The sequence below is a fragment of the Miniopterus natalensis genome, chromosome 13 (genome assembly GCF_054644295.1).
Source record: "Miniopterus natalensis isolate mMinNat1 chromosome 13, mMinNat1.hap1, whole genome shotgun sequence".
Classification (NCBI taxonomy): domain Eukaryota; kingdom Metazoa; phylum Chordata; class Mammalia; order Chiroptera; family Miniopteridae; genus Miniopterus; species Miniopterus natalensis.
In genome coordinates, this window is record NC_142093.1 from 23,826,106 (window position 1) to 23,844,196 (window position 18,091).

Below are 18,091 nucleotides of genomic sequence, written 5' to 3' on the forward strand. Positions count from 1 at the left end.
GTTGCATTGTTTATAAAGGCAAAAAATAAAAAACCTTGCACTTATTAAAAATTTATGCTACTATATCGAGATGTTCAAATTTATTATGTAGTTTAAAAAAGTGCTTGCAAAACAACATGACCCCGTTTTGAGGCCTCTCGCAGCATTTGGCACAGCTGGCTCCTTCATGAAATACTCCCTCTTGGCGCCCTCGAATGCCCTCTGGTTTGTCTCCCTCTTGTTGCCTTTCCTCTGTCTCTTCATGTCCCTGCCTCGGAATGGTGGAGGCTCCAGAGATCAGCATTCAGCTTGTCGGACAGCTTTTCTTCTGTGTCCACGCTCATCCTCCAGGCTTAGGGGAGCTTCTGTCAGTCTTGTGGTTGGAACAATCTTCTGCTGAACATGCCCAAATTTCTACCTCCAGCCCGGACCTCTTCCCTAACTCTAGACTTGGACATCCAGCCGTTCACCCAACAAGTCCATCTTGGCTAAGCCTCTCAAAATTAAAATGTCCAAAACAATTCCGGATTTTATCTTCCAAGCCTGTCCTCCCAGTTCCTCAGGTCAAAAACCTTGAAGTCACACTTGACCTTGCTGTTCTTATATAATATAGCCAAACGTATCGCTGTGCCTTCCTGATAGATCCAGAATCCAAATGCTCGCGCCATACCGTCTCAGTCGGGCCTTGGGCCCCTCCGTCTCTGGCCTGGGTACTGGAGATTCTAACCCACCTTCCTGCTTCTGTCTGTGCCCCATGTTACCCTGTGCTCAGCACAACGTCCCGAGTGAGTCTTTCAGATGTAAGCGCCATCGGGTCACTGCCCTGCGCGGAACCCGCCAGCGGCCCCCCGCTCCCGCGGTCAAGGCCAGTCCGCACCACGGCCCCTGCCGCCTCTGCCTCAGGCCCATGGCCTCCTTGCTGTTCCCGTCTGTCTTCTACCTCGGGGCTTTGAACTTTCACTGCTCCCTCTGCCTGGAATGTTTTTCTCCCTGGAACATTATTCTTTCTTTTACTCCTTTCAGATCTCTGCTCAAGCATCACTTTGTCAGTGAGACCCTGCCTGATCTTGTCCCCACTCCTTACCTTTCTCGCGTCTCCATTTCCCTGCAGACTCCATGTTACCCTGACATGCTACCTCTATATTTATTAATTCATGGTCTTGTCCCTCCACAGCGTAAGCTTCGTGAGTAGAGACTTACTTTTGTTCCTCCTGTATTCCTTCATTTGGCAAATAAAAAGGCTCAGTACATTTTCAATGAACGAAAGAATAGGTCCCCTCTCACAGCAGAAGCCAGTCGTTAGCGTGGCCTCAAGGCCACCTCACTGACCTCCTCTTGCCGACCTTCCCTCGCCCCCTCCCCGCGCCCTCTCTCCTGCCACTCTGGCTTCTTTCCCGGTCCTGGCCCGCTCCAAGCTCCTGCATCAAGGTCTTGGCACCTGGCGCGCCGTCTGCCTAGAAATTCCTCCTCCGGGTCTTCCTCACTGCTCACGCTTCGCCTTGTGGAGCTTTCCCTGGCCGCCGCCACCGTCCTCTGCTCTCCCCATCTTCCTCACTTTTCTCCAGGGCATGTCCCACCATCCTCCTTTGTCCCTCCCCCAGAACTTAAGCAAATGTGAGCATCACACAGCAGGGACTTTGCTGCATTGTTCATTGACATTGTCCCCAGCACCTAAAGCAGTGCTTGGCATATGGCAGGTACCCAGTAAATATCTGATGAAAGAATTGTTGTCCAAAATGTCTGGAAGGATATATACTAGTAATTTAACAGTTAGCTATCTCTGGGTGTTATGATGATTTCATTCTTTTTGCATAGTTGTATTTTATGTTCCTTATAATGGTGTTTTTGGGTCATACCAGTTGTGTAAAAAGATTTTATGTATTTGTGTGTTTTTTCTCCCTCCCAGATAGGAGCGTGCTGCTACGTGGAATGTTCAGCTTTAACCCAGAAGGGATTGAAGACTGTTTTTGATGAGGCTATCATAGCCATTTTAACTCCAAAGAAACACACAGTAAAAAAAAGAATAGGATCAAGATGTATAAACTGTTGTTTGATTACGTGAGAAACATCTTCAGTGGCCAAGGAAACTGTCCATTTCTCTCTAAGCAAGCATATGAAATGCTACACCTATACCCAGACCTCTTATAAATACTGAAGCAGTTCAAAACTTGAAAGGCAAAAACAACTGTCACCAGAATTCTATAAAGTTCATTAAGAATGTTTCTTAAAGGTCCAAGAAGCAGTAAATGGCATCTGAAGCCACAATCTATTATAAATACTTTATTTCAACTAGAAGGTACAATCTCTCAGGGGTTTCATAGTTTAAAAAGGTACAATCACATCATGTAACTACATTAAAAAAAAACAGTGCTGTAAATGGAACTGCCTGGCTTAGACCACATATATTTCTGCACAGTCTTTATGGAATCTGCACAAGAAAATCTTCCTTTGTTCCAATTAATTGTTCTTATATGTAAGTTGCTTTCTATTCCAGTATATCCAGAGTGGTGAAATAACAAGGCCAGCCACGTAGCCAAAGGTCGCTCCAAGTGTACAGGAGATGGGCCATACCTGAGGAGAGAATGTATGAGATCAAGAGAACAAATGTTTTATTAGTACTTGAGCACAAGTTAAGTGTAACCTAAATATTTCTATATTAAAGCTTAATGTGCTTTCTTAAAGAATGCCAAAAGTGTAATAAGGTCATAACTGCATTTATCATGAACACTAAAAATGTACACGTTTTAGTTAATGTGCATTCAACTGTAACAAGGCTTCTGGCGACTGTAGATTTAGTTTGATGCTACCCAAACTGCATGAGAGACATGCTAAAATTACAAATTAAAATTTTGGGTCAGACTTTGCCATAATCTTGGACTCAGTTTAGCTCTCTGAAGTTGGTAATTTTGTTTTTGAATTTCCACATTGGCTTGTATAGCAAATGAAATGAGAAGTATGTATGATGACCAAACCACAAGAAACTAAATTGTGTTAAAGACCTAGAATTCAAGCATGTTACATGGAACTTATAACGAAGCAATTGCTTCCATTATAAAACTGATACCATCTTTCAGATACAGTATTGGAACCATAGCAGAAGTTATAGAACTACAACTTAAGCCAAACACCTAGAGTGTAAGTTAAACAAAATACTGGCTTCCAGGTACCCATTTCCCCCCCAGCCATATTACATTTCACAATATTACACCAAGCCAGAAGTAAATAATCCACAAGCAGTGCATGTTGGTCCCTAGGTGAAAGCCCCATTCACATTACCTGTGAAGCTTATCTGGTATACTAGAGCACTTATAGTCTTTCTCTGGGGGAAACAGGCCATAGAACTGTGTTAGAGGTGAACCATCTTAATTACCAGCTCTGTTACCTAATTACTTCCTTGTTTGGATCTGCCTTATTCCACATACCATGCAACAGACCACAGTGTTAGACAGTTACAGTATGAACAGACCAGTGCAGTTCAGAGAAGCATAATCTCATCCATACATCCCCCCCCTTTCCTACATTTAAACTTGCTGTTGCCTAAATTATGATTTTATGTCTTTGGTAGGCTCCTGTTAATTTCCATGACTTGAGCTTATAGCTATATCTATTGCACTGATTGGGTAATGGAACACTAAACTTTTATACTTGAAAATGACAGCCTTAAATCCTCATTATCAGTCACAAATCTAGGACGGACTGTCTTGTATGTGAGCTTTGTAGAGACTTTTTAAAACATAAGTATCACCTTCGCCATTGAAGAGTGGAGAGTCTACTGGATAACTAGTCAGGAGTTTCCTCTCTGAACTGGACAGTGGATGCTTGCTTTCTCCCCCGAAGTGGTGGTTCACATTAAGTACCATGGCCTATGTATGCTCAAAAGAAATCTCATGTAATGTTCTCATTTAATTTTGGTCTGCTATTTTTAGATAAAATTGAAAGGAACTGTATAAATCAATTAGTATATTAGCTAAGCTGTCCAACACATGGTATAAAGGAATTAAGACAGTAAAGTATTATACATTTCCAACTTGTCTTTGGGGATTTGGTGGGAATTTATTTTTTCTCAAATTCACATCTCTGAACTCTTCACACTTGTTTTTACTAGCCAATGAAAGTCAAAATCTAGAATTTGTCTTACCCTAAGAGAAATGGACTAGAAATCTGGAAACACAGCTCTGGTATCACCTGTTTCATGAATGGGCTTCTGTTTTCTCATCTATAAATGTGGAAGATATATGGGAGATATCTGTTGATCTCCAATGTCACTCCCTTATATCAACTCTTACGATTCTCTTCTTTTGCACAATCATGGTTGGACATAACCTTTTCAGATTCACATTCATAAGATGGTAAAAACCCTGTACATAGATTATTAGAACTCTAAGCAAAGATGATTGCGTCATCTGAACCTGAAGTGCCTTAGGTACTCTATTGACCTTCATGGGGTTTGGAGTTTCCCATTGCTTATTAAGAGCCTTTTCATTGCTTTGGTTCTTTAGTAAATTTCTTTTTGCAAAATCCTTCTGGCCACTTTAACTAAAAACCAAAGATTTGTTTCCTATTCATATGCAGATTGTAGAAAATTGCCTTATTTTCAGAAAGCCGGCTTCATTAAAGGTTTAAGTCTCAATAGAAATTCAAACTAGTCACTCAACAACTAGTACAAAGTAGTGAGATATCTGGGAAATAAAGTACTTAAAAAATATCTTATTGACATCAGTTTTGCTAGTGAGTGCAAATACACTGCTTCCAGTAAGGTCATGTATGAATGAACTTAAACTTGTAGTTAATATTTTATATAATCAGTTCTGAAGCTCTTAAAAGTGATTTTAGAGGCCCCCTGAAATCTTATTTAACACGTTGCTAACTTACACCCTCATTCTATCTCTCACGGTATATTTTGGGTTTGCCCATTTCGAATTACCATATTTCCATAAGCAAAGCCTGAATTATGGTTTTTATTGTGAATTAGTTACTTTAGACACTGCTTCCATTTGATTTTCAATTATTCATTTTAAGTACCAAATTAAATACTGGTTTGTTGGTTGTTGCTTTTTAAGTGATTGTTACTTTAACAGTGTCCCATCTTAACACATGGGGCTGCAAATAAAATAACATGCATAGTTTACTATGTAAAGCATCGAATTCTTACCGTAGTAGTTTTTATTTAACACCCTGTGTAAACATTTGGGATAATACTCTTTCCTCTCTTTCTCATGCTGTGTCTACTCATCACCAGCCGAGTGTAAGCATCTGCACTTTGTTAAAAAGCATGCTGTCCAAGAGTAGGGAGAGTAATAATCCCTAGGGAATCCCAGCCAAATTCCAATTTGGGTTACTAAACTCTATTTTAATCACTTTGTAATTTCACTGTGGCTCTTTGTTTCTAAACACATACACACATTCACATACACATTCTTTAAACAGCTGCTATACTTCATCTCCAGTGGAATGCCAAAAGTGAAATAAATATAGGTTAAAGTTTTTGTCTAATGAGCAATTAAGGCTTCTTGGATAACTTGCTATTATTAAATGTCTCAAGAAATCCATGCCATCAGCAAATTAAAATGTTGGACTGGCTTTGAGATTGTTTCCTAGTGATGGATCAGGCTTTCCTGAGTGGGACTTAATTATAACACAGTAATTTTTTAAGGAGAATTTTTTAAAAATAATCTTTTAAAAATTTGTCTTTATTGATTTCAGAGAGAGGAAGGGAGAAGGGGAGGGGGAGGGGGGGAGAGGGAGAGGGAGAGGGGGAGAGAGAGAGAGAGAAACATCAATGATGAGAGAGTCATAATCGGCTGCCTCCTGCACACCCCCTACTGGGGATCGAGCCAGCAAGCAAGGCATGTGCCCTGACCAGGAATCGAACCTCGATCTCCTAGATCATAGGCTGATGGCTCAACCACTGAGCCACGCCAGCTGGGCAAGGAGAATTTCTTTACACAAGGGTAACTTCCCTGATTTTTGTAGACGAAGACAGGGAATGGCAAAAGGAGTAGTTGAAGGGAGTTGAGGGAGAATGCTCACTAATAATTCTTCCTCAAGCAATTTCTTACTAACCTTCTTATAATTGTTTTAAAACATTTAAACCTATACTATGGCAACAGAATTCATATTGACTTGTCAAACAATCCTAGCTTAATTGTCTATTTTCATAATTAGATCTTGAAGTTTATATTTAAAACTATTTACTTGTCTCACATACAAAGATATTTCTGTTTAACATTCTTCATGCCTAAGAGGATAAAAACACACACACAAGAACACATGGTATCATCTACTGAACAGAGGACTCAACTGCACTGGTACAAACATTTCTCCCAATTGTAATAATCTGAGATGGCTTTGTATAATTATCTTGTTTTGTTTAAGGAAAACAGAAAACTCAAAGACATTCATGTAAAGGAAGTCTTTCACAAGTGTTTGCCACCAAAATGACAATCATCTTTTCATCCAATTTTTATATATTTTTTAAAAAGTTTAAATGACGTAATAGAATAACGCCCCCCCTGTTGCATAACAAAAGATAATACAATGCAATTAGGTGAAATTATTAAAATTACTGTTAAAAAGAAAAACATTAAAAAAATGAACAGCTACATCATGTGAAGAAAGTATCTTATTTAGTGTACTATTACCCTTTATACCAAATGACTCATTTTTCATCACTTAAAACAGTCAGTGTAGCCCGGCCAGGCGTGGCTCAGAGGTTGAGCGGCGACCTAGGATCCAGGCGATCGGGGTTCGATTCTCAGACAGGGCACATGCCTGGGTTGCGGCCTCGATCCCCAGTTGGGGGCGTGCAGGAAGCAGCCAATCAATGACTCTCTCATCATTGATGTTTCTAACTCTCTCTCTCCCTCTCCTTTCCTCTCTCTGAAATCAATAAAGATATATTAAAAAAAAAAAAAAAAAAAAAGGTCAGTGTAAAATAATCAGTTTTAACAAAGGCCTAATAGTATAGGTTCTGGGTACATGGTAACTGGAAATAAATTCTCTCTCAGACATAAAACAATTTCATCCTGATAAGCTAAAAAAATTTAATAATTTCTGGTTGAAAGGCACTTCAAAAATACACAAGCTTATTTCCCCTGAAAACCACACTGCTCTCTTCCAATCAGACATTACTATAACTCTGCTTACATTTTAGGAAAGGAAAATGTACTACTATGTCTATGTAATGTTTGACATTTTTCAAAGCATATTCTGAGTAGTAAAGAATAGGGATTAAGAACACTGATTTTTGTATTAGACCGGATGAATCTCAGCTCTGCCATTTGTTAAATATGTGACTCTGGGCAAGTCACCTAACCTTTGTGTGCCTTGGTTTCTCATCTGCAAAATGAGGATCATCATAACACTCACCTCCTGGGGTTGCTGTAATGACGAAATGAAAGAATGCGCTATGTGGAACTTAGAACCATACCTACTACAGTATCTGGCACACAGGACAAGTGACTAACACATGTGAGCTATACTTCATAATAATCTTTTAGTTCATATTCCTAATGGGTTACCTACAGGGTGGGGCAACAGTAGGTTTACAGTTGTCAATAGTGAATCTGTTAGATAAGTTTTGGAATAACTATAATGGCATACCACTAAGCCATTAAAAATTAAGACAATGATATATGCATTACTAGCTCAGTGAACTTTAAAATATTACATATCTTCTTGGTACCAGTTTCCTCATCTGTAAAATGGGGATTAAAAGAACACTGATCTAGTGCTTTACCTAGCTTGTTTAGCTATTTTTACTGTGATAGGAAATGAAAAACTTATGCTAATGAGTTTCCATTCATATGTGCCCCTTTTAAAAACCCACATTGCTACATGCTTTTAAAAAATATTTCAAGATCAACATTCAATTTGGCCATCAATCACATTAACAAAAATATGACTCTAAGATCACAAAGGCAATGAATATCAAAGTTGAAAATAGGGAATTCCTGCAACTTGTAGCCTGTTTTTTAAAAAGTCCTATACATATCCACAACCTAAGCTTGTTTATTCACCTATATATGTAGAAAAAAGCAGTGCTGGAAGATAGAACCAGACTGGTCTGGATGCCTGTGGCACTGAGACAGGCTCCAACAAGAAATCACCTAGATTACAGTGACAAAGGGAACTGGTATCACTACTTAATTGAACAACAAAACAATTTACACAAATATTTATATATATATATATATGCTATGTATTTGTTAGCGCCATCAATTTTATTATTGTACAAACATTTATTTTGTTGCTTTAAGTAGCTGAAACCAACCTGCCATGGTCTTTCCCAATCAAGTGGAATAGGAAAGGCTCCAAGCCATGTTCCTAGAAAACTAGAAAGTGTAGTGATCTGGAGACTATTCTCCCAAATGGATGTAACTCTGTAAAACACAAACATGTAAATCACTGGTGATATATATCTCAGCTGCTGCAGAAGCACAAATTAACACTATGCATACATATTCTGTTCATTTAAAACAGACACCTCAAACTAACATATATTTACCATGAACTATTAACAATTAATTGGCAAGAAGATAAGCGTTTTTCTGTTGGAAAGCTAACCATATGCACAGAGTAAAATCAGACGACATTAAAGAGCATTGCAGTGAAATCTAAGTCTTCCTCCTGCCCTTATCATCACTACTAGTTCCTTTCCCTACAAACTGCTATTACCAACTTATTATATATATCCTTCCAGAAATATTTTATGCATGCACAAATTTTGTCTAGAATTATATATGCATATTTGCATATATGCACACATATGTATATATCCTTCAAAACAAAACTCAAAGCATCGTGATATAAACCCGGTTTTGCTGTTGTTATCCCTTAATAGTTATAATAGTACAGTAAACCTCGATATAATAGACTAATTTGGGCAAGGGGGTGTCCATTAAAATTGAAAGTCCGTTATATAATAAAATAGGTTTTCTGAATGCATATTTTAAAAAATTAACAAATTAGTTTACCTGTTTTTACTTATGTAGACATGTTTGTGTAATTAAAATTAAGTGTGTATGAAAAGTTTCATTTCACAGAAAAGTTTTCTATATGTATTATAGCAATTTTAAATTTATACTGAATAGGTGTGACCATGTGTTAACTGTTTGCCACACACTGTTTATGAGAGGTGACCCTTGGACTTAAACATGTACACTATAGTTGTAGATATGTAATATTTATTTATGTCAGGAAAATGAACTACAGTGTGTTTTCCAACATAGGACCCCGTGATTTTCCCATTTTTATTTAGTGTGAAGGCAGAAAGACAAAACTACCAGTCTCTTAGTAGGTCTTGATTTCAGCCCGCTGTGTGGAACATCAGTGTGGTCACAGGAGAGAGAAGCCCCACCACAATGCAGTAAGTGCACTCCACATATTCAATTGTTTAACATGCAGGACTGTTATAAAGTTTATGAAGAGCAGTTTCTTTCAGCTAGTGTGGTACAAGGGAAAAACATGTTTTGTGAGATGGTTTCTTTCATTAAAAATAAGCCAATTATTACACCAAAATGTTCACTGAATTAAAGAAGCCCCAAATGACAAGTCAGTTCATAAGCCAATCCATCAACAGGCCATCTCGTTATTCCCCTCCCTCACCTACACAAAATAAGAGCTTCAGCTTGTTCTTGTTGAAAAGGGGCTGGAAGAAGGCTGGGGCTAATCATCATATATGCAAATTTGTGTTACTTGATGGGCTTTATTGTTCTTTATTTTAGGTAACACCTACAAATGCAAGTCATTTTCTTCAACTAGCATTCAATAGAACAGAGATATGTTCCAAGCTTAGGAAAAAACTGGTGAATTGAATGTAAAAAGAGAATTGTACTGTTCAGGCAATTTAAAGGATTTTCTAAGGTAACTTTTGGCTGACAAGTGAGTTTTTAGGGCTGCCTTGCCATTTCTTTTCACCTTGGTCACACTTCACATGGGCAGGTTGCCCACACCACCTACTTGCTCAGATACAATGAGAGAATTATCTTTGAAGCTGTCATCCCATCTTAACTGGCACCATTTTTCCTGTCTTGAAGATGCATTTCAAGGATTGTACGTTATTTTCTAACCAGTTTTCTGTAACATGGAGGAGGAGAGAATGGAGGCAGGGAAAGGGAAATGCTACCTCTACAATTTAATCAGTAATATTCAGCTGAAATTTAATAAATGATGGTTCCATAAATCAAACTTTAAAAAATTCTGACCAGGGCTATGCATCCCATTAGAAATCAGATGAAGCTACTGTAGCATAGTCTGCCCCCTTGGCAGAACCCACTAGGCAGTAGCCCTGGTAGACTGATAAAAAGTAAACAGCCCTGCCCTGGCCGGGGGGCTCAGGTGGTTGGAGCATTGTTTGGCGCACCTAAAGGTTGTGGGTTCGATCCCCAGTCAGGGTTTGTATGGCAGTCAAGAGATTGATGTTTCTCTCTCACTTCAATGTTTCTCTCTCCCACCCCCTTCCTTTCTACGATCAATTAAAAAAACCAACAAACATATCCCTCTAAGATCAATTAAAAAAAACGAACATATCCTTGAGTGTGGATTAAAAAAAAAAGAAAAAAAAGCCTTGATGGGGATTCAGGGAAACTGTCACGAGAGAGAGAGAGAGAGAGAGAGAGAGAGAGAGAGAGAGAGAGAGAGAGAGAGAACCTATTCTTCAAATTAGAACTTTAGTTTGGCAGCGTCTATCAACTTCTTTTGATCTATGAACTCTATTCTTCTATTCCAAAAACCTAGTCTACAGAAACCCTTGCACAAGTATGCAAAATTACATGGTACAAAGATTTTCATAATATCATTTATAATCACAAAAATGTGATAATAACCTTCAATAGTAAACCAGTTATATAACTCATGGTACATGGAATACTTGTAATAATGATTAACTGCCCAACATTTACCTCATCCTCGATGATTAGACTAATTAAATACTGGCAATCCCATTCTCCTTCCCAATAATTAGTTTAGGGAAACTCAAAGATGAGAGCTGCTGCCAGCCCAAGAATGAGAACCAGGAGCACCAGTGAGAAGTACAGCCACACCTTGACTATCTGTATCTAGAACCACACAGCTCAGTATGTGAGATAATCTGTTTCCTTATAAACTGAAGTTTTCCTTTACTTATAGATTAAGATATAGTAATTTATATTCCCACTGGCACTATCAAAGGACACTATCAAGATAGTTAAAAGATGACACACAGAAAGGGAGAAAATATCTGCAAATCATGTACCTGATAAGGGACTTGTATCTAGGATATATAAAGAACTCTTACAACTTAATAATAAAAAGACAAATAACCCAATTAAAAAATGAGCAAAGGATCTAGAGAAATTTTTCCAAGGAAAATACACAATGGCCAATAGGCACACGAAAAGATGTCTGACATCATTAGTCAGTAGGGAAATGCAAATAAACCACAATGAGATAACACTTCATACTCACTACAATAGCGATAATAAAAAAATCAGATAAACAACTGTTGGCAAGGATGTAGGGGAACTGGAGCCCTCATACACTGCTATGGGCATGTAAAATGGTGCAGCCACTTTGGAAAACAGATTGGCAGTTCTTCAAACAATTAAACATGGAGTTACTATATGACCCAGTAATTCCACTCAAGAGAAATGAAAACATATGTCCATACAAAACCCTGTATACAAATGTTTATAGCAGCTTATTCATAATAACAAAAATTGGAAACAACTCAGATGTCCATCAACTGATGAATGGTGGTATATATCCACACAATGGAATATTATTCAGCCATTAAAAGGAATTCAGTACTCATACATGCTACAACATGGATGACACTGGAAACCATTAAGCTAAGTGAAAGGAAGCTAATTACAAAAGATCACATATTACATGATTTCATTTTTATGATGTGTCTAGAATAGTCAAATCTATAGAGACAGTAAATAGGTTAGTGGTTGCCTAGCGATGGAGAAGAGGGGATAGGAAGTGATAGCAAAAGGGTATAGAGTTTCTTTTAGAGGTGATGAAAATGTTCTGAAGCTGACCGTGGTGATTGCTGCATATATCTGTGAATATATTAAAAACCATTGAATTGTATATATATATTTTTTAACTATATCTTTATTGATTTCAGAGAGAGGAAAGGAGAGGGAGAGAGAGAGACAGAAACATCAATGATGAGAGAGTCACTGATCGAACCCACAACCCGGGCATGTGCCCTGACTGGGAATGGAACCCCAGTCACCTGGATCCTAGGTGGACGCTCAACCGTTGAGCCACGCCTGGCCGGGCTTGAATTGTATACTTTAAATAAGTGAAGTGTACTGTATTTGAGTTCTATCTCAATATTATTTAAAAAGTTCATCTCCCAGTTACCTCAGTTCCCCTCCTGTGTATGAGCCACAACCTCCACATCTGGTCTTAACTTTCTGTTAGATTTCCAACAACCCTCCTTTACCACTTTATAATAGCTTACGAGAGGCAACCCTTCCCACATCTACTACCAAAAGCAAACTTCAGGTTTTTTCCAAGGAAAAGTGCTATATTTATTATAATATTTATGTCTTTCTTAACATGTTTAACATGCATAAAACTGCCCCACCATTTTTATTAAGTTCCCATTTTTCTTTATGTGTTTTTTATTGTTCAAGTTTCCATAGTGCAGGGATTTTTCGGGCTGCATATGCCATATTATAGCAGAACTAAATATAGAAATCAGGTATCTTCCCCCAGTTACACTATCACAGAAATAGAATTCAAAGCTGGATAAATCACCCATCGAAACCAATAAGGTTTCAACCAGTTTTCACTGTTTAGAATTTTCAAACTAAAATGCTAAAAGAAATTAATGCCATTTGGGATACTGTGGTAAAAATGTGGGGAAAACTTTTCAATAATGACACTTTGTTTTCTAGAGACTTTATGAACACTAGATGGTTCTAAAGGGGGAACAGTGTTCATTTGGAAAAGAGAAAGTAACTTATGGAGCCTCACTACCCATCAGGCATCCTCTGCTCTGGTTGAGCCATTCCCTTCCAAATCAGACAAAAAACATGTTCACTTCATTTTCTATGGTTTCATTCATTCCCCCAGCATGAGGCATCTTCCCTTTTCCCCTTAGTCTCACCAAATCTCATACTCCTGATCCAAGTCCTTCACAGATCACCCCACCTCCAGCTCATTCTTCAGTGGTTTCCTACCCCTCTGGATTCCTACAGTACTTACTGTCTGATTTACACAATTTTAGCCTCACATTGTTTGCTCATTTCATTCTTGTCCTTTGGCCATACAAGCTCCTCAAGGAGACAATCATGGCTAACACTTCAGAATTCACACAGACACACAGACACACACACACAAAGAATCCACACACAGCTTGCACAACATGGCACACAGAGTAGGAGCTCAAGAGTTTTTGCTGCTAGGTGATAAACAGGACAAAATTATGGGCACCAAGGAACTTTCTAGTTTTATTAGTTACGACTCAACCATTTCTGATGCAAATCATCTCAATGCCTTTTAAGAAGCTAAAATTTTAATTTAGCTATGCTGAAAACATATATGGCTGCTAAGAAAATAAAATCCTATATAACTTGCACTCAGATGTCACACCACAAAAGAGGCTAAACAAGAAATGGTAGTTGTGACACTAAACATTTTTAGATTGCAACCCCAATTCTACATTATAAGATGTATGGAAGTAATTTTATCTGTTACAGTTTTATCACAGTGACAAATTATCCCTGAGAAGTGGTTTTCAAAGCTTTCCTTTGGTAGCAGAAACCTGTTTTCAAACAAAAGGCTAAATGGAATTGTACCATACTGAAAAATGTGGACGGAGCTGATCTTGCTAAAGTAGAGGGAGGGGACTGTAGTTCTCCCTGCTTGGATCCCCCTCAAGTGCATACAACTCCTTCCCTCTCTCCAGTCCCCAACTGCAGTGGGCCCTGGCCCTTAAGGCATGTCTGAGAGCCATAGAGAGCTGAGAAAGACTCATGGAACAATTATCTAGCTGCCATGAACAGAAAAATACATTAATTTTCAAACATCACTAAAATATTAAATTAAAATTAAAACTTACCCATTTCTACTGAAAACTCTTAACCAGGCTTTGATGTTTGGTCCCAACAAACACAAACAAGGTACAGTAGTAAAAGTAGACAAAAACACTGCAAATAAAAATGTTTCCAACACCAACCTAGGGGAAAAAAAAGTCATTATTTTTTTAAAAGTATTAAAGGAGTACATATACACAAATACATAATCTTTGTTACTTAAATAGATTTAATATAAAAATATTTTCTTGTACTTTACTTTGAAAGGTAACATGAGTCCTACCAAAATGATGACTATGACAAATATAAACTATAAAAAATAATCTAGCAAATATCTGGTTTTAATGATAAGAGTTCAGAAGTGTTAAATATCCTATGATCCTTTCTGTTCAAGGCAAGTAAACCCTATTTCTAGATAATTAACTTTCTTCCTCAATAGTCTCTGGAACTTTCTCTGCAGCCAGTTCAACTTTAGCTTATGTCAGAGCCACTTAGAAAGCTGGATAAACTAAAGATTGGGGGACCCCACCTCTAGAGTTTTTGACAACCTGAGGCCTGAGAATTTGCATTTCAATAAAATGCTGATGCTGGTTTGGAACCACACTTTGAGCACCATTGCTCTAAACATTCCCTCTACTCTAAAATGGATTAGATAGAAATATCCATTTACCATTACAAAGGTCTCGTCCTCCCTTCTCTAGAAAAGAATTAACTGTTAATTTAATGTGTATATATAAAAAAAGATGTGTAAATACACATAACTATATACATAGTTATATTTGTGTGTATATATTTATATCATCACTCATTTCACCATGATCATCAATCACTGCTAAAGTTTCCCAAACTATAATGAATGTTATGTAAGAAATACTCAAAAATTTAATTTGCTCTAATTTAAAACTGGTCAGTTTTGAAAAAGTGTTGAGTTAAATTTTACCTTTAAACTATAAACATTAGCTTATTAAGTATTTAAATACAGGAATCTACTGACTTTTCTTAAGAAAACAAGCACTTTTTTCAAGCACTTCAGAATCACATCTACTAAGAACTGATAGGCTAATAGTACCTAACTTACCCCTACCACTATAGTAAGTTCCCTTAGAGGCTCTAAGGGTCACACATTTATTGGTATAGTATAGTTTCTCATCTACCTCCCACCACCCCCACATGCAATTGTGTAATAGAAGGCTAGGTAAAGGGAGCATTTGATGAATTAAGTTATTTCAGTTTATAAAAGAATAACACCGCTAAGGAAGGGCAATGATGTATCCTTCCATGATCCAATAATCAAACACACTGCAGTCTTTCTCTAATCAACAGAATTAGTCCTTTGTTTAGTAAATGGGTGTTTTAAAATATAATTGCCTTCAGGTAGAAATTTCAGACTTACTCTATTAATGGTGCTCCATATAGAACAAAAATTACATGAAAGACGAAACAAGACATAAGAAAGTAGATACAGCATTTCAAAAATCTGGTTACCTAAAAACAAAAACAAAAAACTGAATGAAGACTCAAGAGAATGCCTAAAGGACAGGACATATTTCCATTTTATTTATAAACATAACTTATTCCCATGTGTGAACAACTGAATGTTCTTTGGATTTGGGTATCCAGAGATCAGATCACATCCTGTGCACAGTCAGGTGCACAGCACTCAATACAGCCCAGTAGAAAAGCTTACAAGGCAAGTATTACGGCTCCCCGATATTCTACCCACCCAACTAGCACTATAGTCAAAAAGGATTTCTGTTTCTATGGTATGTATTGAGCTATGTTGTTAATCAGTATTTATGAACTATTTACCAATAACTGCTAGATTACAAAACACAAACATGGTCCTTATTATGATGATACATGAAATATTTGCTATATTATTAATTTCACAATTGATGCATGGCAAGGATCTATCAAATGTTGTGGACAGCCTTCCAGCAAGTAACAGGCTACTAATTTGAAAAAAATATCAGGTTCTCTGTCATCACTGTAAATAACGCAACTGAGTACTTGACTAATGCTTTATTTTTTCATTAAAAGAAACACTATCTCTATCTAAAAATCACTTATCAAGAAATGAGCCTTACCTTGTATGATAATGAACTTCTTTTAGTTGAAGCATTTGGTTTCACCACGAAATATAATACTAGATTGACGGCAGTTACAAAAACAGAACAGATGCACAACCATGTCAAGTGTGTCTCCAATATTGAGAAGTTCTCCAAGAAGAATGATGGAATGAAGATGCTTAGGATAATTGAGAATATGCATAAAAGATGGGTATACAGCAGTCTCTTGATATCAGTATTTTTCATGTTTTCTTTAGTGGCTGTCTAATGAAAAACAAATTAAGAAGAGCATATGCATAAATGCTCACATAGACTAACATGGTAAACAGCTCTCAGAGCCTAAAAGGACAAATTTTCTAATTTCTTAAATATGTGACTAGTTTCTGCAAAAAGCGCATGTACTAGTACCAAATAAGCAATTCCTTTTCTCTTCTTTCTTTCTTTTTTTTTGGTCAAAGTCAGAGGTGAAAACAAACTGCATGGATTAATGATCTGTCCCTGTTGGAAATATAACCTATACATTCTAGAAACCCCATGAATACACTTTGGCTAACCTGTTGACAATTTTACCATTGTGGATCCTTGTCTAATAATCACAGTAGTTCACAACATCCAGCAAATGCCAAGTGACACCAAGTGCACACTTGAATACTCAAATGGTGGCCAGTGTAATCAAGAGAGTTCAAAAAACATTATGCTAAACTAAGGGATCCTAGCGCTCCAGAAATACCAAAATGACAATGTTTGTTACAGATGCTAGATTCCAATCAAAAGGAGCACACAAATGGAAGAAAATAATTTACTTTCTATATTACACACACACACACACATCTTTATAAATTACCTAGCAGAGAGCTTATACATAGCACTAATGTTAACGGTCTTATTAAAGTAATAGTCCACATGTAACTGTGGTTACTCCAGAATATATTTTACATCTCTAGCACAAAAGGGCAGGCCCATGCCTTATCCTAACAGCTTTCCTTTAATTCGCACTGTAATTTTCAAAGACAAATATTTCACTGATAAGGAAACAGGCTAAACAGGTTAGGGAACACGCCCAAGGTCGTAAGCTTCCACCTGCTACCGGCATTTCAAATAAAAGCACACATTAGGGGTCCAGAAGAGTATGAATGCCAAGAAGGGAGAAAGGAAAACTATCTCAGAGATCCTACTCTCAGCCGAGGGGCGGGGAAGCAGGTCTGCAATACATTAATTCAACAAACACCCTCCCCCCCCCGTACATTTTTCTCTGGGCCACTCTCAGAATCCCAACTGACACGAGCAGGTTCGGCTGTAATCCAGTGAGCAGCATCCAAATCCCAGTGCTTACTGAGTCAATGAATGAACGGAAGGATGAATGAATGAAAGAGGGACCAAACAAACAAAGGAGAGGGGGTCAAATGGTGGCCCCTCTGGAGACCAGCCCCGTCAGGTCCTGGCGAGCGAGCGGAGGGCACCCATTAGGCGCCCCTCAAGGGCGGGGGGGGCTACGGCCCGGAGTCCACGGTCACACCTGGCCCGGGTCCGCAGGCTGGGCGGGGCTGAGAGAAGGCCCCTCCGGCCGGCTCCCGGGGACTTCGCGGGACTCGTCCGGCCCCAACATAAGCTGGGTCGCGCGGGACTCCGCCCAAAGCTCAGCGAGCGGGAGCGAGGCAGCGGGGTACGGGCTGAAACAGCCCAGGCGTGAGGACCGGGACAAACGGACAGACACCGAAAGGCGGAGCCGGTCCGTCAGAGGGGCCCTGGTCACGCGCGAAGGCTGGCGCGGGTGGGCCAGGGGCACGGAGGCTCGCGGCCCCCGGGCAGTTGGCAGTGGTCGCCTGCGCCCCGGAGGCCGCGTGCCGGACTGTTCGGCGGGGCTTACCGAAATCTCCCGCCAGGAGGACGGCGAGGGGCGCTACCACCTCCCACCATCTGGCGCGCCTGGCCCGGCGACCCTTCGCGCAGGCGCAGGCTTATGGGGCGGAAACCCGAGGCCGCGCAGCCAATCGCAGAGGTGGGGAGGCG

The 18,091-nt window shown here is 38.9% G+C and overlaps 2 protein-coding genes across 4 annotated transcripts in view; one reads left to right on the forward strand and one right to left on the reverse strand.

Moving 5' to 3' along the window:
* RHOQ (ras homolog family member Q) overlaps positions 1-2,849 on the forward strand; it is a 32,558-nt gene extending 29,709 nt beyond the window's left edge. The window contains exon 5 of the mRNA XM_087823532.1: positions 1,886-2,849. Within this exon, the coding sequence (XP_087679658.1) occupies positions 1,886-2,041 (156 nt within the window). The 3' untranslated portion in view covers positions 2,042-2,849. The remainder of the gene's footprint in view (positions 1-1,885) is intronic.
* Positions 2,245-18,032, reverse strand: PIGF (phosphatidylinositol glycan anchor biosynthesis class F). 3 transcript variants are annotated; one of them, XM_016216973.2, is made up of 6 exons: positions 17,949-18,032; positions 16,100-16,345; positions 15,406-15,497; positions 14,039-14,155; positions 8,252-8,360; positions 2,245-2,550 (listed from the first exon to the last, which is right to left on the reverse strand). In XM_016216973.2, exons 2-6 carry the CDS (start codon positions 16,325-16,327, stop codon positions 2,437-2,439), a joined length of 660 nt encoding a protein of 219 aa, XP_016072459.1. In that variant the 5' UTR covers positions 16,328-16,345; positions 17,949-18,032; the 3' UTR covers positions 2,245-2,436. The 3 variants fall into 3 exon arrangements, with proteins under 3 accessions (XP_016072459.1, XP_016072460.1, XP_087679657.1); XM_016216974.2 differs by lacking the exon at positions 17,949-18,032 and adding an exon at positions 17,326-17,493; XM_087823531.1 differs by lacking the exons at positions 8,252-8,360; positions 17,949-18,032 and adding an exon at positions 17,326-17,395.
* Between the last annotated feature and the right edge of the window lie 59 nt (positions 18,033-18,091).

Coding starts and splice junctions, on each gene's coding strand:
- PIGF (XM_016216973.2), bottom strand. CDS start 16,327: ATGAAAAATACTGATATCAAGAGACTGCTGTATACCCATCTTTTATGC. Junction 15,498..16,099: donor GAAGTTCATTATCATACAAG/GTAAGGCTCATT, acceptor TTTTGTTTTTAG/GTAACCAGATTTTTGAAATG. Junction 8,361..14,038: donor AGAGTTTTCAGTAGAAATGG/GTAAGTTTTAAT, acceptor TGTGTTTTACAG/AGTTACATCCATTTGGGAGA.